The 22,967-nt window shown below is 43.4% G+C and overlaps 1 protein-coding gene across 5 annotated transcripts in view; it reads left to right on the top strand.

Annotated features, from left to right (window-relative positions):
• TFDP2 (transcription factor Dp-2) overlaps positions 1-22,967 on the top strand; it is a 179,088-nt gene that overhangs the window by 103,039 nt on the left and 53,082 nt on the right. For all 5 annotated transcript variants that reach the window (XM_054040717.1, XM_054040716.1, XM_054040714.1 and 2 more), the window contains one exon: positions 18,369-18,490. In XM_054040717.1, coding sequence (XP_053896692.1) covers positions 18,369-18,490 — 122 coding nt within the window. The remainder of the gene's footprint in view (positions 1-18,368; positions 18,491-22,967) is intronic.

The following is a 22,967-nucleotide window of genomic DNA, read 5'->3' as shown; positions in this document are numbered from 1 at the left end:
GTGTATTACTGAGGCCAGGTCATTGTCCGCCAGGATGGGAAGCAGTGCCCTAGCCAGCCATATGTGGTAGAAAGCATTGCTTGCAGTTGCTGTGGTATGAGAGCTTAAATGAGGAATCTAAGAGTGCTCTTAAACTGTGTTCTGACTTAACCAGTTGTGAGCAGCTGTTTGATGATACTCCGTATGAGTTTCATTTTTATAACAGCATTTGTAGAGTGACCAAAATTATGCATAATATTCAGAATGTAGCTTCTATAATGGGAGAATTCTTCTTGCAAAGTATCTCTCCATATGTATTGTTGTCCTCACCTGAGTGATCAGCAATTTCATGGCTTTTCAGCAGGTAGTTACCGTTGTTGGAGAGAAACTTATGTCACAGAGTCAGGAATGGTGATATTTATTTATTTACGCTATTTATGTGTTCTTGTCTACACTGTGCATACGAGTCTTGTTATTCTTAAAGTAAAATGCACCCAGTCACTCACAGGTAGCTCCGTAAACCCCAACTCAGTCACCATGAGCAGTCACCACCACCAAGTGTCGTCATTGCTGTTCTCCCAGGTCTTCACGTATCCTCTCAACTGCCATGAAACCTCCCCTTCTGGCTGCCCTATCACTTTTCAATCAGTAGCCAGAAGAGCAGCATCTGATTCATCATCAGCAGATTAATCACCCTGCTCTCTGTGAATCTAATATTACTACAGTATTATATAATTTTGTTTGCCTTTTTCCTAACTATTTTGCTGTACTAAATTGCTTCACCTGCTTGGTTTCTTGTAATGTAGAGCAAATAGGAATGTGCCCATTTTCTTCTGCACGGATTATTTGTATTTCCTTAGACTGAAATTCATAAAGTACTTGTGTTGTTAAAGTCACTCTGACTCTTACTCTCCTCCTCCACGACATAAAACTAGGTATTTGCTTGCCCCCATACCTATCAGCAAATGTTGCTCTCTTTCTGCAGGTCCCTTCTTCCACATTATTGGTGTATAAAATGGGTCTTACATGTAATATTGAAACATATGGCATTGCTAATTGACTTCACACAAAAATAACCTTTGCTTTTTGCTAGCCGGCTTCTTACCTTATCTGTCTGCTGACCTGGTAACTCAATTTTTTGAGACAGTTCATAAAACTTAAGTCTACAGTTAAATCCCTCTAGCTTTTTGTCACAATGAAAAATTCAAGCAAGCTTGAAGAGGTTATTGTCTACCTTGTTAACTCTTCTATGTTTTCATGAGACTTCTTAAAAGCAAAATTTAATGTTAACCTTTGTGATTCTGCCTCCACCCTTTTAATAATACACACCCCACCCCCATGTCTTTTGAGAGAGATGGGTGATAATGGAGATATTTCTTCTGCAAACTGAAACATCTATTCCCTTGAGGGTGATTATCTTTTACCGTCTTCAGTAACATGCTTTGTCAAGCACAGCACCGAGCTAACTAAAATTAGCCAAAAATGCAACAGTTTACAAGTAAAGATATTGATTATAATTAAGAAAAACCTATATGATGAAGCTATTAGTTTAAGCAATATTTTTTATAAATAGAATAGACTCAGAACTTAATTTTAACTGAACATATGCTAAGAAAAGAGTAAACACATCAGTTCACATCATGGAGAAAAGCCATTAAAACGTCCCTTTAGTAGCAAATGAATACTGTTGAGATAAAATCATAAATTTAGAAAATGTTTCCCTAGCTGCTGTAGTAATAACGGAAAAGGTAGCCCAGGTGGGGTGGGGGAGGAGGGAAGGACAAGGCCACATTGTTTATTGTAGCCACACTAAAAATCAAGCTGTTTGAATGACAGCCTTCTGTTGCTTGGGTCATCCTCTGGAGTGGAGTGGGTGGGTACCCAGAGCCTCCCCTTCCCCACATTCTTGGGCATCTGGGTGAGGCAGATATGGAACTTGGGGAGCAGGGCATGCGGTTATACAGTAGATTCAGCTGAGGTCTGTGCTCTTGTTGGCTTTCCTGCAGCTCCAACAGATGCTTCATCATGTCCGTTTGCTCCCCCCAACAGACACTTCAGCATGTTCGTTTGCTCCCCCATTAGCCTCAGCATCGCGCCTGCCTCCACTCTTCGCGCTCACTTAATTCTTTCCTGGCCTCTGCCACTGAATGCTTCCATGCATTAAGCAGTGCCCTATCAGTGCGGGAGAACTGCATGAGCTCGGAAAACGTTGTTGCGAGTGCGATTTTTTTCGCTTTCTAATCTGTGATAACCTCAGGGACAGAGATGATAGGGGGAGCATAGAAACATTTGCACCTTGGGGGGAGATAAAAAGGAAGAGTAAAATTTAAGATGATACATTTCTGAGAACAAAAGGGAGACTCTTTCACAGTGAATCAAGCAATTCACAGCGGACAGCACATGTGCTTTAGGTACAAGGTCCCGTTTTGCCTTTTATATTGAGCGCCTGCCAGTATGGTGACACATCACACATGGCTGGGCAACAGAATTCAGTTTCCAGGCAGCCATGGTTAGCCTTTTGGTAGGTGGGGTTGGCTTCTTACGCTTTCATAACATGTGGGAATGTTTTCAAACTGCAGCGCCCTCCTTTCCCAGAGCAAGCAATGGGTTGGGTTTCACATTTAAAAGGAGGGACTACTGTTTTTGGGTGGATGTGTAGCACACACCTACCCCCACCCCACCGCGTGGCTATTCTCTGGGATGATCCCTTCTTACCCCTCCCCCTGCTGCATGGCTGTTCTCTGGGATGATCCCTTTTAGCCAAGCGCAAACAGCCCGGCATGAACGTGGTCCTTTTACTGTTCCCTTACAAAAATTCCCCTATTTCCCCCCTAGAATGCCATGCAGTTGATCATAGAAGCGGCATGTGTGTGGCTCTGACCTGGAGCAACCGTTTGCCTCCTTTGTCTTTTGGTAGGCTTGCCTGAGCTCCTTAACTTTCACATGGCACTGCTGTGTGTCCCTGTTGTAGCCTCTGTCCAACATGTCCTGTGAGATTTTGGCAAATGTATTTGCATTTCTTCTTTTTGGTCAGAGTTTGGCCTACACAGATGCTTCTCCCCATACAGCAATCAGATCCAGTGTCTCTCTTTCGGTCCATGCTGGAGCTCATTTGCGATTCTGGGGGGACTGTATGATCACCAGTGCTGCTGAGTTCGCCATGCTGACCAAACAGGAAATAAAATTCAAAAGTTCCTGGGGCTTTTCCTGTGTACTGGCTAGTGCATCGGAGTTCAAAATGCTGTCCAGAGTGGTCACAATGGAGCCATCCAGGGATAGCTCCTGGAGGCCAATATTGTCGATTTGCATCCGCACTACCCCAAATTCAACCCAGCAAAGTCGATTTTAGCACTACTCCCCTCGCCGGGGAGGAGTACAGAAGTTGATTTTAAGAGCCCTTTAGGTCAACAGAACAGGGTTGGTTGTGTGGATGCATTCATTTTTAAATCGACCTAACGTGGCTAAATTTGACCTAACCCCGTAGTGTAGACCAGGCCTTAGTCTCCTGAATGTCTAAGTCACTTCTGAAAGTAAGATTTAGGCATGGTTGCAAATTTTACCTGCAATCTATGAGAGTCAAGAAATAAAATGATGCAGAGTCTGGGTTACAAATACTTCAGGGATATAATTCATTTTATTTGTTGGTGAATGGTTTGGTTTTGTTTTATTTTGTTTTGGTCAGTTTTGGGTAGGGGAATTCTGCAGGGAGTGGTTCTTGGCCCTACATTATTTAACATGTTTTATCAATGACCTGGAAAAAAAATCATCACTGATAAAATGTGCACATTACACAACAATTGGGGGAAATGGTAAATAATGAAGAGCACACATCAATGATAGAAAGCCATCTGTAAGCTGGGTGCAAACAAACAAAATGAGTTTAATACAGCCAAACAGAGCTATAGAGTCATTGAATTTAAGGCCAGAAGGTACCCCCAGATCATCTAGTCGGTTCTCCTATATATCAGAGGCCACCACCCAACACCCACACACCAAAGCCAACAGCTGAATTAGACCAAAGTATTACAGCCCTTAGGAGACTAACCTATTATGTGCCACAGGCAAAGCATAGGAGCAGGAGTGGCGCCAGGGTTCTTGGCGCCCTAGGCGGGGGTCCTTCCACGCTCCCAGTCGTCGTTGTCAATTCTGCGGCGGGGGGGCATCCTTCCGCACTCCCGGTCTTCGGGGCACTTCGGCGGCGGGTCCTGGAGCGAGTGAAGGACCCACCGCAGAATTGCTGCCGAAGACCCGGAACACGGAAGGACCCCCCACTGCTGAATTGCTGCCCCCCCAAATCCTGGCGCCCTAGGCGACTGCCTAGGTCGCCTAAATGGAAGCGCTGGCCCAGCATAGGAGGAACTGAGGTGCCCCACTGCCCAAATGCAATGTCAGGGAGTTGATTAAGTGAGAGATACCCAGATGATCTGGCAAGGGACCTGCACCCACATGATTCAGAGGAGGCAAAAAAAAACCATCACAGCCAATCTAACCTGGGGGGAAATTCCTTCCCAACCCCACCTACGTCAATCAGTTAGACCTTTAGCATGTGAGCAGGAATCATCCAGCCAAGTACCTGAGAGAGAGAATGTTGAGTATCACCTGAGTGCACTGGCTTACCCGGTCCAGTCTCTTATCTCCAACTGTGGTCATTTCTGATGCTTCATAGGAAGGCGAAAAGCAAAAAAAAGAAAGAAAAAAAACCCCCACCACCACCCACAATGCAGTAGGGTGGGAGAGAAAATTCCTTCCTGTATCCTGCAGGTGATCAGCTGAAGCCCTGAAGCATGAGATTTTAGGAACCTGTAAGGAGATACATCTGGGAACAACAAATGTAAGCTATATTTACTGGATCATGGGCTCTATCCTGGGAAGCAGTGACTCAGAAAAAGACCTGAAAAGTCATGGTGGATTATCACCTAACGTGAGTTCCAACTGCAGTGGTTTGACAAAAGAGCTAATGCAGTCCTTGAATGTATAAACAGGGGAATGTGGAATAGGAGTAGGGAAGTCACATTACCTCTTTGTTTGGCACTTGCAATAGCTACTGGAATACTGTGGCTCATTCTGGTATCCACAATTCAAGAAGGACATTGATAAATTGGAAGAAAAAGCCATGAGTGTGTTTAAAGGATTGATAGACTGATAAACAGATTCAGCTTTTATAGTCTATCTTAATAAAGAAAAGATTAAGGGATGACTTGAATACAATCTACAAGTACCTACGTGGAGAACAAAATTTGATAATGGCTCTTCAGTCTGGCAGACAAAGGTATAGCAAGATCCAGTGGCTGAAAGTTGAAGCTGTACAAATTTAGACTGGAAATAAGGTAAACAGTGGGGGTGATTAATCATAGGAACAAATTACCAAAAATTGTGGTGAATTCTCCGTCACTGGCAATTTTTAAATCAAGATTGCATGTTTTTCTAAAAGATATGCTGCAGTTCAAACAGGAATTAAGTCAGGGAAGTCGTATGCCTGTGTTCTACATAGATGATCACAGCGTTCCCTTCCCAATGCACAGTCAACCTGTGGAACTCCAGAGGATGTTGTGAAGGCCAAGACCATAACAGGGTTCAAAAAATAACTAGATAAATTCATGGAGGATAGGTCCATCAATGGCGATTAGCCAGGATGGGTGGGCATGGTGTCCCTAGCCTCTGTTTGCCAGATGCTGGGAATGGGTGACAGGGGATGGATCGCTTGATGATTACCTGTTCTGTTAATTTCCTCTGGGTCACCTGGCACTGACCACTGTCGAAAGACAGAATACTGGGCTAGATGGACCTTTGGTCTGACCCAGTAGGGCCATTTTTATGTTCTTGCTTTATCTATTTAAAAAATTTCTCCTGGCCTTTGAAACTTTTTTTAAACAAAACATAAACCTTGAGTCAAATCTAAGTAAGTGTCCCTTTTAAAATTAATAATAAAACATTTGTTCTGGTACATTTGTTTCAGAGATGGAAGGCAGTGTGGAACAGTACATGGAGAACTAAACTGAGAGTCAGGAGACCTGGGTTCTGGTTTCCCAGCACAGCCACTAGCCTGCTGTGTGACTTGAGGCCAGTTACTTTCCCTTTCTCTGCCTCAGTTTCTCCATTTGTAACATGAAGATAATGATGTTCACCTTTCTTTCATAAAGCATTGAGATTTATGAACTAAAAGTGCTGTATAAGAGCTAAGTATTATTACTGTTTATTTATTGGCCAAAAACTGTGATTCCAGTTGAAAGAACTGGTTTTGTAGACTGACTTAGGGTTACAAGCCTGGTTACAAGCCTGGTTACAAGCCCTTCAGGTAAAAGCTGAGTACATCACTTATATATATAGATGCAGGACCTATAAAATTCTTCATGGGCTTTAAAGGCCAAATCCTTACTCAGTTAACTCACCTCACCTGAAATAAACAGGACAATTCACAGGAACAAGGTCAATAGGATTTGACTCCAGATCTGTACTATTGGTGGTCTCTGTCAGTTGCCTGTTTAACCTTGTCAATTATGAATTTTCTATATTTATATCTATCTTTATTTATAACAATTTTCAAACAGTTATTATCTCTCAATAGGACATTACTGAGAATAGTTACTGGGTTCTAAGAGATTCCCACTTAAACTTGTTAGCTTCTGGAAACTGATTCAGCAGTGAAATGCTTGCTTAACTTTAGGCATTGAATAGTCCCACTGTATGTGTAGGTACCTTCTTCTAAATGACTGAATAGGACTACTGTTATGCTTAAAGCTAAACATATCCTTAAGTGTTTTGCTGAACTGGGGCCAAAGTGTACTGGAAATTTAGTTTCTTTTGTGTATGTCTAAGGTCCCCTGTTTAAGAATTCTAAAGTTGAGGAGAGACTCAATCAGTTGATGATAGGTGTTTCTTTTTTCTGGATTAAAGTCTACATGTAAAATCTACAGAACTAATCTAAATTCACTCTTGGATCTCAAAATTAGGGGCCGGGGGGAATAACCACACAAACACACACGTACCCTAAATACAGTTCTGATTTTACTGTGGTCCACAACTTTTGTTGTTTCTTGTTTTTATTGCAATGAAAACAAAAAATCTTACTTCAATAAGAAGAGCAAATTATCATTCTAGCCATTGGAATATGCATCTTTTAGTAAGGTATCTTCAAATCTGGATTCTGGATTCCACTTCCCAGGTCAGTAAGAGGCTGGACACTGTACAGGTATTTCTTAATTTTTTATAGCTAGGTCTCATAGTGTCACAACAGGTGGTGTGTCCAGCAGCACATATCAGCACAGAAACAAAGGACCAACATGCTTATCCTTCAGGTCAGAGGTTAGGTACCACAGTGCAGTTGCTGCAGGTGAACAGAAGGTGGGACATAAAATGGCAAAGAGGAAGTGGTAGGTAAACATATCCCATTCTTCTCCAGCCTAGACAAGAAAGTCTTTTTTTAAAGAACCAGGGGAGCAAAGAGTTCATTCAGAAAAAAAACCACTGTCAAAGGAGCTAAAGTATTAAATCAGTGGCTTAAAATATTTTAAAGTACTATTGCAGCTAGATGTTTAGTAATTTTTGGCCACTTAGTCACAGATTTGATCACAATATTTAAATTCAGGATAAAAGATGGTTCATTGAAGTTCCAAAGCTCCATCCACAACCCCTGGCACTGACATTTTATTTTATTCATATTAGTGTGCAGATTTTTATAATATCCTCACCCCGCTTCTTTTGTGTGGTTTTTGATCAGCAGTAAAATACTTAAAGATGATATTTAAATAACTCACTCTCAGTTCCCCATTTGTAAAATGAAGATAATAATTACACCATCCCTTGGAAGTAATTGGATGAGGATTAGTTAGTTTGTACTGGGTCTTAAAGAGATTGTTAGCCAATATACATATGTAAGGCATAGTATAACCAAGTTAATAGGTATAATATGCATGATTTTAATATTTTATATATATATATGTATACACGTTGAGAAGTTATGTTATCTGAATGTATTACACTCTTCCCATGATTCTGTTCACCCACAGCAAGGATCCCACAACATTGCAAAGCTGAAGTCAGCTTTGGCATTAAAAAATAGGAAACTTGTCAAAACAAAGATACATGAATATTGTGTACCAAGTACTGTTAGGGAGAACTTTCGTGACTCCTCAACACTTGGAATTTAGTATTCAAAAAGAGATATGGGAAAGTAAAGGGACCCACCAAGGTCAAAGGTGGCACAAACCAGAGGGTTAAACTTAGGCCATGTCTACACTACCACTTTTGTCAGAATAACTTATGTCACTCAGGGATGTGAAAAAAACCCACCCCTGAATGACATAAGTTACACTGATAGATGTGCCGGTGTGGTCAGCGGGAGAGATTCACACGCTGACATAGCTACTGCCGCTCGTGGAGATGGTTTTATTATGTCAACGGGAGAGCTCTCTCCTTCCAACATAGAGCAGCAACACAAGCGATCTTACAGCTGAATCAGTACAGCTGTGCCACTGCAAGCTCATTAGTGTAGGTACAGCCTTAAACTTTAATTGATGAGTTGTGTGGCTTATAAAATCATACTATAAATGCAACTAGTTGAAATGTGTATCTTTGAAGCATACCTCCTATTTAAGGGGAACATTCTGCAAGATAAGAATTGCTTCCCAGAAGGAGGGTACGTATGTCTCTTTTTCGTATTGTTCTGTTTTGTCCTTAGACAATAAATGTGGCTAAATTGGGTCTCTTGAACATTTTTAATACTGAACCATGAGTGTAGTCAAACAAATGGCTACCGTTTTAGTCAGTAATGTATTAGGTAAGTGTAAATTATTTTACCGAGTGTCAGAGGGGTACCCATGTTAGTCTGTATCCACAAAAACAATGAGGAGACTAACAGATTTATTCAGGCATAAGCTTTTGTGGGTAAAAAGCCCACTTCTTCAAATGCATGGAGTCTTTAAGGTGCCTCCGTATTCCTAATTATTTTACCGGTTTCTATTGTAATTCACCTGAACGTATGGGACTCATCCACACTGAACAGCCATAATCTAGGTCTTCACTAGGAAAAAGGAGTCTCTTTAACCCATGTTAAAATCATAGTGAAGGTAAGAGAGTTGTAGTTTTAACCAATTTTAGCTGGTTGATGTAAACACTAGGGGCTTAGCTTGACCTGCTAAAACATGTGAATACTACAGACCACCTAGTCCAGGGGTCGGCAACCTTTCAGAAGTGGTGTGCTGAGTCTTAATTTATTCACTCTAATTTAAGGTTTCACGTGCCAGTAATACATTTGAACGTTTTTAGAAGGTCTCTTTCTATAAGTCTGTAATATATAACTAAACTATTGTTGTATGTAAAGTAAATAGGGTTTTTTAAATGTTTAAGAAGCTTCATTTAACATTAAATTCAAATGCAGAGCCCCCTGGACCGGTGGCCAGGACCTGGGCAGTGTGAGTGCCACTGAAAATCAGCTCGCATGCCATAGGTTGCCTACCCATGACCTAGTCTATACTAAGACTTTACCTTGTGGTCATTACAATGGGTTAGCTAAAACATGGTAAGAACACACCTTTTTTCCCAAGTGTGAACAAGCCTTTCCTGATCCAGTGTACAAGTTCTTCTGATTGCCCATGCTTAATTACAATAGCTTGTAAATGGTCCTTGCTATTGGCAGGCTTTAAAGTCTACACCCCTTAAAGGCATATTGTGCTGGAATAGGAGAGACTGGGAATGAAGTATAAGGCATATTAGGTGATAGAGTATCTATGCAGGGAAATTTACCAGCATAACTATAGCACTATTACTATAGCACTATAATTATAGTTATACGGATATAACTGCCTATGTAGCCACTCTTATAAGTGTGCCTTTTTGCAGTTTAGCTTATGCTGGCAATTATATAACTATACCAGTATTGCTAAAGACAAGCCCATATAGAGTTAATAGCTTTGCTGTTATATTTTGGCAGTCTGGTTAACAGGACAGCAAGATTATTACTTTGCAACAAAAAATGCTACAATTCAGAGTGATTTTTTTTTTTTTTTTTTTTAAGGAAAACTTGGATTCTACATACTGTAAAAAAAATTTAGATACTAAAATAACTATCGGGGATTTTTTTGTGCTGTGTTGGTCCCAGGATATTGGACAGAAAAGGTAGGTGAAGTAATATCTTTTATTGGACCAACTTCTGTTGGTGAGAGAGACAAGCTTTCAAGCTTACAAAGAGCTCTTCAGATCTTGGAAACTAACTCAGGATATTACCTCACCCACGTTGTCTCTCTAGTGTCCCTGATTATGACAGTTTGCAGCTTTGACACTGAAGGGAGTAGAACAATTCATTGTCAGTCTTAAAAACCGGACTAGATCCCATCTGTAATGGCAAGGCCAAACAGTGTTAACCAGTTTGGGGGCCCTGCTATGTATATTTTTTTAGATTGGACCTTTTAAAAGAATGCATTCTGTGACCTGCTTTATTGTCTGTTTACTCTAGAGGGCAATAGAGTACAAGAAGTAAAGGCCATAATGACCATCTTTTGTAACATTCAAGTGGTTTGCACATTCTAAATATAATCTACTAGTTGTCATAGTAATGCTATGATGACATTATAGTTATACTAGTCTCTTATGGCGTGTTAGTATTATGACTTAAGGAAAACTCAATCTCTTCAGCTTGACCTAGCAGTGTGAAAGCTTAGAGGGGATGAAGTGCAACTCAACATGAGCAAACTGAAAAGCATGTGAAAATAATATTTTAAATTATAATTGGCATGTGTGAGTCATATGCTGGGTGGGGCCAACGTGCTGAAAAGTTGTATAATTTGTAGCACTGCAGGAGACCAGTATAAGAAGAGGGGGTTAAAATCTTCAGTGCTGGTTTAACAATTAGACAAAACTTTAATATGTAATCAAAATGTTTAACTTATAAACTCTGAATATGTTGCATTGTTTTTCATCCAATTTCAATATTGGTTTAAAAAAACTCAACTAAATCAACTAACTAAGCACTGCTTAATTTCTACCATTAAGGTTTTCTGATTCTTAGGTCAGTATTGAAGTAAACTGATAATGGGTATACCATATTTTAGTGTCAACCTACGTTCTACACATACAACCATCTTGGGGGATCTCTTGTTCCCAACACAGTTAAGTCAATCAGGCTCCGATAATATCGAACTCTCCAAATACCTTGGCTTGTGCTGTTTCTCCCATTTCCAAAAGCATCTCTTTTCAAACTGGCCACTACCAGCATTAGGAACAGAAATGTGAATTGTATTTTTAAGAGAAACCAATCATGGCTGTGGGAAGCATTGGCAGTGTTTCTTAAGAAATTTTAAAATGACACTCAGTCAGGTAAGGGGAAGAAAATGGAAAGAGTATACTCTAAATATTATGTTGTAACCCAATAGAATAAATACCCTATGCCACATGAACAGAATAGGTAGCTGATGGGTATATATTCAGGTTTTAATACATTAAACAGTAGAAGAGGGAATACAATACATCCTAAAGCTTAACACATGTGGTGTTCAAAACATAACTAAAATGTCATTCCTTAGATGTCACAAAGCCCAACAACCAAACAAAATATGGATCTTGAAAGAGCTTTTTCATAGAAAGTTTATCCCAGGAGTCTTGCTGGAATAAAATGAAATGTTGGAGTAGAGTCAATCTTACACTGTTATCTTCCTTTGTTATAAAATGATACACAATGGTGAAATCCAGTTGTGTGTTAGCCGGTGAACTATGGCAGTATTTCATGCCAACCAACACCTTGACGTTTTAGTGGCTTGCAAGCCTGAGCAGAGTATGGTAATTTTATGCTAACTAATGTTTATTACAACTTAAAGCAGAAGCAAGTAGTGAAGGACTCAAACCCAGAGAATGTTTGAGTGCACTTCTGAAAATAATTACTATAACAATCTGGCTCCATTGCAAGCAAACAACTTGTAGAACTGATTTGGCATCAGTTCTACAATAAGTTAACATTTCAATTTATTCACAATCTCCTCAACTACACTATTCTAAAATATCTTCACTACCTGTCTTCTTTTACATCTTGAAGTTTTATCTGTCCACTATTATAAGTCACACTTCCTCTGAAATTCATGACTGAATTTGAATTGTTTTAAGCAGTGTTAAGAAGTAAAAAATCTAGGTGTGTTTTACAAATAAACTAAAGAATGGTTCCTCTTCAAGTGTTTCTGCATATTCCCAATTATGGGTGCTGTGCCACCTTGTACTGCCTTACAGTAAAAACCTCTTTTAGCAGTGACAGCCAAAGCACTACTATGTCCTCCCACTGTTGAGCATCATGACACACTGAGGGCGAGGCTATAAAGGGGGTGGAACTCCCTCACTACCCCAGTTTCTTCCATCTGCGTGCCTGGGCAGATGTGAACTGCTCTGGTTTCTTTGTAGTCTCTTTTCTACTTAGAAATAGTGTTAGCTCATTTTCAGTATAGTTAGTTCATGAATTCAGATTTCTCCTGGCTTCGGGTTATGGAGGAACTAAGAAAACAGAAGAAGCTGGATTCAAGAAGTGCACTTCCTACCTGGCTGTCCTCCTTGCATCTGACAACCCTATGTGGTGCCTCAAGTGCCTGGGAGAAAGATGCTCACCTTCTGGGTGTTCTATTTGCTGAACTTTCACACCCAGGATAGGGAGATTCACCTCCTAAAAGAAGCCCTCATAGCTAGACCCATCTAGACCTGATCAGGACTCAGATGCTAGGTGTAAGAGACCAGTCTCTCTGCCGCTGTGGCTGCCAATGGCTCCAAACAACTGAAGGGTTCCAAGAAGCCACTACACCTGTTGATGTTGGACTTGGTTCCTGCGACTCACTCAGTCAATACCCTGAGGCTCCAGATATTTAAATGGAGGCCCATGTGGTCAGATCTGACTGCTTCATTTCTGGAACAGGTTGAGAGATAGTTTAGCACTGATGCTGTACGTTGTTCCTCTCACCTATTCAACCCACATGGAATCCCTGCAGCTGCAGGACCATTACCAATTCTGACTTCCATTTCTGGTGCCAGGAAGATATAATTGCTCAGTGGGTCAGAATCTGGGCTGTCAATGCCTTCAGTTCCTTCTGTCATAGCATAGAAGAAAAGGAGGCTTAGAGCCGAAATGCCAATATTAGTAGTGCCATTTTCCATGCATCAGACCTGTCAGATCCATCTGATTCTGACAAAACTGCTACAGTTCCAAAGCAGAGGTCCATTCCCTCTTCAGTTACAAGGGATACAGACCTGTGTCTAATGTTGTATTGTGATTCTTGGATCTTCTTTCAGTTCCGGGGTCAGTTCTAAAAAGCTCTGTCACTGTGACAGACAAAGTTCACCTTCCAGCTCTGATTGCTTCATCATTTCTGGATGGGAAGATGAGGGTTTCCAAAAGGAGACATATTTACCCAGTTCCGAATTCGTCTTCCTTGTTCCCTGCTAAGAAGAATAGGCCACAAGACATTTGGGGTTTTCCCCTGGACCACCCTTTGCTTCCTCTGCCTTGGATACCTACAGGGTCTCCATAAAGAGCTGGCTCTCCATTCTTCCCTTTGGATCCATGGTTACATTCTATTTCGGATGTACAGTGGTAACTGTAGCAGGAAGAAGATGGAGGGAGAACTCAGAAACCTGTGGCTTGCTTTGTACTACCATATGGCCTGCCTCCTGCAAGCACCAAATCCAGCTTACTGGGGTAACTGGCAATCATGGGACCTAAGGCCTTATTGGGAGTGGGGTTTGGCCAATACTGGATTTAAGGGATTTAAATAAATACATTTGAAAGTTTTGGTTCTGCATCTTATCTCTGGGCACCATAACCCCTTTGCTGTCAGTTATGGATTGGTTTGCAACTGTCGATCTAAAGAATGCATATTTTCATATCTCATTCATCAAAATCATTACAAGTATCTTTGATTCATAGTGGCTTGTCGCCACTATCCATACATGGTGCTCCCATTTGGCCTTTCCACAGCACCCAGAAATTTTACAAACTGTGTCTCTGTGGTAGCAGTCATCTGAGGAATCAGAGTATTTATGTTTACTCTTATTTGGACAACTGGCTACCGGAGGCCCTCTTGCTATTAAACCATATCGGTTTCAAGGATAAATTCTTTTCAGACCTTATGCTCTTTCTTAGTTGCCCAGAGAAAATCCTCTGCCCCTCGTAAAGGATTCTCTTTGTAGGATCCATCCTGGATTCTGTGGAAATCAGAGCTTTTCTACCAGAGAACAGATTGATCAAGATTAGTTAGTACCATTACAGATTGACAATGTCCCACCCAGAAGGTTTAAAATTCTTCCTGGGTCTCACGGTGGCCACTACTTACAAGATCTATTTTGCGCATCTAAGGATGAGACGTTTACAACACTGGATTACTTGGGTGTTCAGGCCAAGTCAGAATAACCTTCAGTCATTGATCACCATGCCTCAGAATGTCATAGTCGCCCTAGACTGATGGTCAGTCGGGACGAATGTGCTCAGGGCTGCACAATTCAATCCTACAAGTCCATCCTGGACAGTGCCTTCAGACACATCAACAAAGGGTTAAGGAGGACATCTGAATCATTTGACAGTTCGAGGGCACTGGCCCCCTCAGGAGGGATCCCTACATATCAATGTACTGGAATTAAGACCTGTTCATCTGATTCTCAAATCATTCCTTCCTTACCTGCAAGGGAGTGTTGTACAGGTGGTGACAGACAATACATCAGCGATGTATTACATCAACAATCTGTGGTAGAGATCATCCTCGAATTGAGGGATTGCCGATGATGATGATGATATCAACAAGCAGGGGTGGCCCACTTTACTCTTCTGTTCACAGAAGCAGTAAATCTATGGGATTAGTGTGTTTGTCACAACATTTTATCCTGTGGCCCTGCACCTAGCAGGAGAAAACAATATCTTCATGGACTATCTTAGCAGAGACAGCTCCCAGATGCACAAATGGGCCATACAGGATTAGTTTGACTATATTCTCCATCTGAGGTCAGTCAAAGGTTGACCTGTTCACAGAAAGGGTCAATAGAATATGTTGCCTCTCTCTGTTCCAGAGTAAGCAGAGACTGACAGTCCCTGTGAGATGCCTTCCTTTTGCATTGGAGGAAGGGCTTGATGTATTTGTTTCCTTTCTTCACATTGATTTAAAAGATGGTAAGGAAGATATATCAGGACAGGGCAAGAATGATGCTCATTGCCCCAACTTGGCCGTATCAGCAATAGTCATTACCAGTCCCCTTCAGCTGTCCAGCAGAGTCTTCACATATCTTCCCCTGCCCTCAGCTCTCCTGTCCAAGGCAGGAGGGCAGGATCCTTCATATGGACCTGCAGTCTTCACCTGACGACATGAGTGATTGGACTTGAGCAGTCTGCTCTTGAGCAGTCATGTTCTTCATCTGTGCAGGATGTACTAATTAACTTACAAAAGCAATCTACTAGAATCTGTTACCATCTAAAGTGCTCCGGATTTCAAACTTGGATGAAGGGTCAATCTGGCTCTCCTGTATCTGCTTCCATTTCTTGTGTTTTCAAATACCTAATATACTTAAAGCATGAGGAAGAGGGGGCTCAGACACAGACCAATGGATACTACTAGCAAGAATCTTCAGCTTTCTGGCACATGAAGCACATGGACCCCCACAGTGGACTACAAATAGGGGTCATGCATTTTGAAGAATTCCAGTTACTAGAAGAGACGTAACCTTTCTTTTTTAAATACTTTCCCAGAGTTCTTAGTATAAGGATAAATGACTGACTTGGTAATTTAGCAGTAATAACATTCACTGATGTGGCAATTCAGAGTTCTTCTCGTCCCATACTGGGATGCAGCAAACTTGTGGAGAAGAGAGACCTCTTTACTGTCCAGTGGCACCATTTGTTGGACAGATGAAGCAATGCCTTATGGAGAGAGCAGAATCTAGCTTCTCTCAGAAACAAGGTCCGCATGAATGGTGTAAAGATCTTCAAGGGTGATAGCCGGAGAATAAAAAAGGATATAGATTCAGTGTACTGTCTCTGTAGATATTTTGGTTTAGTAAAGAGATTTATTTAGCTTTAACTGATATAAAGCAAAGGTGCAGAAGGAGAATTCCCTCTGTTGCAGAGTCTCAGAGATTCCCTTAATCACATTGTCCAGAGCTGTCGAACAGATGGCTGGAGGAATCTGGTAGGACAGAGAGGCTGGTGCCAGTCTTTATTTATGTTAATTTAGTTTCCTTTTCGTTCCCTTCAGAGGATGTAGTTCTTATTCTGAACTAATGGATATAATGGCTAAGATTCTGGGCATGCCGTAAATAGCTGTGGAGGAGACTTCACACCCAGTGTTTGATATTTTGGGTTAATTCTCCAGAAGCAGAATTATTTAACCTTTTTTGGATGGACTGTCTCAACCTGCTAAATCAGCTGAAGCAATGGCTGGGGAAGCTGATAACCCTCTTGGGGGGAGCTAGTAAAGTTTTCCTGTGATCCATATGCATCCACCTGTGATTTCTCTGGTGCTGGAGACCACAGGTAAATGCTCTGAGGGAGGTATAGTGCATTAAACTTCTTCTGATAGGGAGGGAAAGAGGATGGATGCATTAGGAAGAAAATATTTTTCATCTGCCACCTTTGGAATGAGAATCATGAACTATCAGGAAGTTATGGCATGATACTGCCATCACCTATGGAATCAGTTATCATTGTTTATTAATAGTATTATGGATGACCAGAATAATTCTATTCAAAGTACTTTCTAATGTAAACAAAAACCAAAAACAAAAAAAATGATGGGGATTCCATCCAATATTGGATCAGAGGAAACTGAATTTTTCCATAAAGAGGTTCCACTTCCACTTGCTGTCTCTAGAATCTGTAATTCCTTCTCTTACCCAACAGGACTGGTTTGCAGCTGTTGATTTAAAGAATGTTTATTTTCACATATCCATAAGACTGTCTCACTGCAAATATCTCCATTTCGTCATAGGAAAAGATAACTTTCAATACAAGTTCCGCCCCTTTGGCCTATCTATGGCTCTAAGTGTTTTTTTTTTTTAAATGCCTGTCGGTGGTGGTTGTTGCCCACTTACCAGAGACAGGGTATTTTCATCTCCTCTTATTTAGATGATTGGTTTATCAAAGTTCCATCAAAGAAAGCCCTCTCTATAGTGATCTCCCAGATCTGTATGCTTTTCAACAACTTAAGGCTCAGAAAAACCTGGGAAAAATCATTACAGGCGCCATGTTGGACATAACGGTGGAGACAGATGCTTAAAAAAAAATCAGCCATAAACCTTCTACATCAATTTCCAGAGCAAATTATTTCTTTTTTTGTGTGGTTAATGGGTCTCATGGCTTCAGCGATGAATGTAACTCCCTATGCTCATCTACAAATGAGGCATTTGCAATATTGAAATGCAGCCCCAGCGTCATCAGTACACATAGGCTTCTGATTGTTCCAAGAAGGATATATCTATCCCTATTATGGTGGACCCATTAAAACTTTCAAGCCTCATGAATATATAGCCCAACTAACCTAATAATTGTTTGTGTAGGCCTTTTTTTATTGCCTGAATAAGGGCAACCAAATTAGCAGAATGACTGAAATTGTTAGTCCCATCTAAAACTAAGGTATGCAGTTTTGACTCACATGGGTCACTACAGGGCCCAGGAAAAGTACAGGTAAACTTATTGATTGATTAATATGAAATTAAGTTACTATTTCAGGCTACTTGGTTTGTCCTTGTCTACACTTGGAGTTAAATTGTGTTCAGAACTGATTCAGCTGCAACAGGTCTCTTTTAATGTAGACAACATTTTTAACAGAATTTTAAGGTACAGCTTTCATAATTGTATGTATATGATTATATAATTCATCTACAGTCCTGCAGAATTTTCTTGATTTTGGAGATTAATCATAAAAGGGGGTTCTCATGATAAAACTGTTTGCCACCAAGGACATTAAGCGTTCCAGAAGGGGCAAGAGCCTAGTTCTCCTTGGCCGATGCCTGCCTTCTGCAGTGGTATCCAGCTCCCCTTTCCACCAGTTCCACTGATCCCCAAAATCAAGAGACAGCTGTGAGATATATACGGTATATAGCCTTTCACTTGTGACACATGCATTGCAAGCATGCGTTTATGAGGAAAAAGTTCAGTTTCATACTCTTTACTTAAGAAAATCTCTCAATAATGTCATTAGATTGAAAGAAATTGCCAAAAGACAATGGAATTGGGTCTCACATTAAGGCCTGGAATATAATATGTTGCAAGATAGTTTGAGGCCATATTTTTAAGTGATGCCTCTTCAGTGTTAAGTGCATGTGACTGCAGTTTACATAATGCTAAATTTGTTTTACTTTTGCTTAAGACCATGATTAGTGTTGATTTATGTCCATTTACTTTTAAATTGTTTTATAGAACATAATTTTGTTTCTAATTTTCATAGATCATAAGCACACCACAAAGACTGACCAATTCAGGGAGTGTTCTGATTGGGAGTCCATACACCCCAGCACCAGCAATGGTCACTCAGACGCACATAACAGAAGCCACTGGCTGGATTCCAGGGTAAGAATTTGTTTTGTTTAAAGAGAAGTGCCGGGCACTGGGGCAAATCTGTTTTGATTTTTCTTCTGTATACTCTTGCATGTGTATCTTGGCTCAAATACCCTAGTTCCTACACAGTTCAAAGGGTGTGAGCGGTTAAGCATGTTTTGTACTTTTAATGTCTGTAATACGTAAGCGTGTAACTACATGTACCAGAGATTTCAGTCCAGGTTCATTTCACTACCTAATTTGTATATGGGTTTGTGGTGACACTTATTTTCCGGTAGTAATGGAAAGGACTGAATGTATTTGCGCAATTAAAACAAGTTCTTACTCTTCATAGATCCATACAAATTTACAGTATCCTTACTGTAGAGGATTATTGGTGTTTGCCAACAGGAGAAGGTGTGTCAAACATGCCTTAGCAGGCATTTTTTAAAAACAGGCCATAAAACTAGTGACAAACTCTAAATGTTGTTGATGGATGTATTTTCATATTACTGATTTACAGTGTTGCAATCTATTGTTCTCACAGAGATCTCTGACTGAAGAGCAAGGTGCTTTGAGTTTTGAGCTTTAAAATCTTTTAGGACCCCTTTATTTTTTTTATTTCAGCATTCCTGCACCTTAAGATATCATGGACAGATTTAGTACAATGCTTTTGAAGATAACTTTTAATTTTCAAGTAAGACTTTTAGGACAAGTATATCCAGTAGCCCAACATCAACATATCCTTCCCTGCAAATACCATTACTCGTTTAAAATAGGCTTATGTATCTTTTGAATGCTGTAAGTGCTGAGGTACCATGGTGATGGATGACATTATAAAAACCTAGACAGACAGAAAAGGCACAGTCTGTGTAAGTGGCCGGACCATGCTACATCAACTATTAATGTTATTAATCTCTCAGTAATATTTTGCTGTTCCATCCAGGATTCTCAGATCAATTTTCAGACACTAATTAAGTAATCTTCAGTTCTTCTTTGAGTGATTGCTCATGTGTATTCCACAATAGGTGTGCATGCTTGCCGCGTGCACCAGTGCCGGAAGTTTTTCCCCTAGCAGTATCCGGAGGGGAGAGCACCAGCGACCCCTGGAGAGGCGCCTCCATGATGCGTGCTCCCACCACCCTCAGTTCCTTCTTGCCGCCAGTAAAGGTGCCTTGGAACTGCACCTTCCAGCTTTGCTGTAGCTCATCCCCAAAACTGCTTGTTCGTTCAGTGTATGGTACATGTAGTTAGTTAGTTTAGTTTAGTTAGAGTGCCTGGGCCGGGGCATGCCCCGCGTCCCAGGTTTTAAGTGGTGCGATACTTATAGGTGATCTGTGCCACTGCTGGTCCACACTCTGTCTGCACTGTTTGGGGGAAAACCCATCTCAGAGATTGCTGCAAGATTTGCAAGTCATTTAAGCCTCGGAGAGAGAGAGAAAGGGACATTAGGGTCCAGGCTATTCTGATGGAGTTGGCGCTGACCCCAGCTCTGGTGCGCCACTCCGAGGTGGCACCGGGCACCACAGTGTCGGTGTGCAGCAACCCTTCGGCGCCATCAACCAGTCGGCACCGCCCCCCGTCCACAGGGCACACCAAGAAGGCTAGAAAGAGGCCTTCTTCGCTGCGGCACCAGAGTAAACTCGGGACAGAGGCTAGACCCATGTCGGGCAGTTCTCGATCTCCACCGACCTCTAGGCCTCCAACTCAGGTCGAGTGGAGCAGCCCAGCCCATTCAAAACAGGCCTCCCCGGATCTCCAGATGCCCTCCACACCGGAGGCCCTGCAGGCTGCCCGGGATGTTATGTCCATGCTGGTACCAGGAACACCGTCGATGTCAGCCCTACGCTCCAGTTGCAAGCCACCGCTGGGATCTCTGCAGTCACTCCCGGCTCGGTACCGGTCTCGGTCAAAGTAACGTTCCAGATGCTGTTCACCGCCCAGCGACCATTCAGGGCAAAGTCCACATGGATTGCCCTCAATGCCCACCAGACTGTCTGTCTGGTTGGGTTCCGTCCAACTGAGACTCTCGGCACCACTCCGCCTCGAGGAGCGAGCACCAACGGGACCGAGGCAGACGTCACCAAAGGTCCTCGTCTTGGAGGGCAGCCAGTTACAGCATGGACGTCGACGTTGTTCCCTTTCAGCGTCCCGCTCCAGGACCCCACCACAGCACGGCCTCCGCAGCCCCGGGCGACGATCACCGGTGTTCTGCCGTTGCGTGTCTGCCTGTCGGAGCCGATCACGGAACAGTTCCGGCTCCGGCTAAACCGAAGTTCAAGCTGCAGCAGACTCCCACTCAGGCCACCCACCCAAAATACGAGGCCGCTTATAAGAAGTCGCAGGACTATAAGAGGCACCCACAGAGGCAGTCTCGGCCTGTCCCTCAACCTGGGTCCTCCAAGAGCAAGCAGGCGGGGAAAAAGCGGTTTTGACGGGATGCCCGGGGGTGCCCTGCCAGTTCTCGTCAGGGATCCACCCTCAATAAAACTTCCCTTCTACAATCGGTTGAGTGCTTTCCTCCTGGAGTGGTCGCGGCTGACCTCAGACCGATGGGTCCTCAACACCATCTCCCGGGGTTACACCCTCCAGTTTACTTCCTTCCCACCCAACCACCCCCCGCCCCCGTCCCTCCTGGGGGACCCCTCGCACAAGGCTCTGCTTGTGCAGAAGGTGGGGTGGCTCCTGAGCCTAGGAGTGGTGGAAGCGGTACCCAGGGAGTTCAAAGGCAAGGGGTACTACTTCCGCTATTTCCTTATCCCGAAGGCCAAAAGGGGGCTCAGTCCCATCTTGGACCTGCGAGGCCTGAACCAGTACATGATGAAGCTCAAGTTCCGCATGGTCTCCCTGGCCTCCATCATCCCCTCTCTGGATCCCGGGGACTGGTACACCGCACTCGATCTGCAGGATGCGTACTTTAACATTCATATATTCGAGGGGCACAGATGCTTCCTCTGTTTTGTGGTGGGGCGGGAACACTACCAATTTACGGTCCTCCCGTTTGGCCTGTCCACTGCCCCCAGGGTATTCACAAAATGTATGTCGGTGGTAGCGGCCTACCTCAGGCGCCGGGGGGTCCAGAGCTTCCCCTATCTGGACGACTTGTTGGTCAAGGGCAGCTCCCAGTCGCAAGTGCGGGATCACGTGGCACTCCTGTCCATGTGCACCACTTTGGGCCTGTTGGTAAACAATGCCAAGTCCACGTTAGTCCCAGTTCAACACATAGAGTTTATCGGGGCAGTCCTGGACACCTCGTCGGCCAGGGACTCCCTCCCACCGGACAGGTTCGAGACCCTGAAGGGGCTCGTCGACACGGTCACAAGGTTTCCGGTGACAACAGCCAGAGCATGCCTCCAGCTCTTGGGTCATATGTCAGCGTGCGCGTATGTGGTCCATCACGCCAGACTCAGGATGAGGCCCCTCCAGCTCTGGCTGGCCTCGGAGTTCTCCCAGGCCAGGGACAGAATGGACAAAGTTCTCACAGTAGCCAAACCAGTGATCGCCTCGCCACGGTAGTGGTCCTCCCCGAGAAACATGCTCCAAGAGGTCCTGTTCAGGGACAGGGCCCGGTCACTGGAACTGGTGCCTGATGCATCGGACCTGGGATGGGGGGGCCCATGTGGGGAACATTCAGACCCAAGGTCTGTGGTCAGCTCGGGATCTGACCCGCCACATAAACGTCAAGGAGCTCAGGACGGTACGGCTGGCGTGCATCGCCTTCCGCTTGCACCTGGAGGGCCAGGTCGTCAGGGTCCTCATGGACAACACAGCCTCGATGTTCTACATCAACAGGCAAGGCGGGGCCCAATCCTCTGCCGTGAAGCCCTCATGCTGTAGAATTTTTGTATAGCCCACAACATTTGCCTACAGGCCTTCCATCTGCCGGGCGCCCGGAACACGCAGGCAGATCTCTTGAGCAGGGACTTTTCCTCTCAGCACGAGTGGTCTCTCCACCCAGAGGTGGTGCACAGACTTTTCCGAATGTGGGGAACTCCCCAGGTGGACCTGTTCGCGACTCGACAGAACCATCACTGTCCCTGGTTCTGCTCCATGGGGCGGGGGTCTGGGACGGGACGCTATCTCCAATGCCTTCCTCCTGTCCTGGTGAGGTCAGTTTCTCTATGCCTTTCCCCCATTCCCGCTGATTGGCAAGGTCCTCGAAAAGATAAAGACGCCCAAGGCCCAGGTCCTTCTGATTGCCCCGGCATGGCCCAGGCAGCATTGGTACGGGACCCTCACAGGCCTGGCGGTCACCATAGCCGTTGCCGTCCCGCCCGGACCTGCTCTCCCAGGACCAGGGCCACTGCCTCCACCCCAACCTAGCGGCACCCCACCTCATGGCGTGGCTGCTCAATAGTTAGGTAGGGAAGAAAGGACATGCTCAGAAGGGGTTCAGCGCGTCCTCCTAGAAAGCAGGTGGCCCTCCATGCGCTCAGCCTACTTGGCAAAGTGGTCTCGATTTTCCAAATGGGCGGACAAGCGGGGCGTTTCCCCAGTGGCCGCACCGATC

The sequence above is a fragment of the Malaclemys terrapin genome, chromosome 9, assembly GCF_027887155.1.
Source record: "Malaclemys terrapin pileata isolate rMalTer1 chromosome 9, rMalTer1.hap1, whole genome shotgun sequence".
NCBI lineage: Eukaryota > Metazoa > Chordata > Testudines > Emydidae > Malaclemys > Malaclemys terrapin.
Note: the sequence above shows the minus strand (reverse complement) of the source record. Positions and strands in the feature narration are given on the sequence as shown.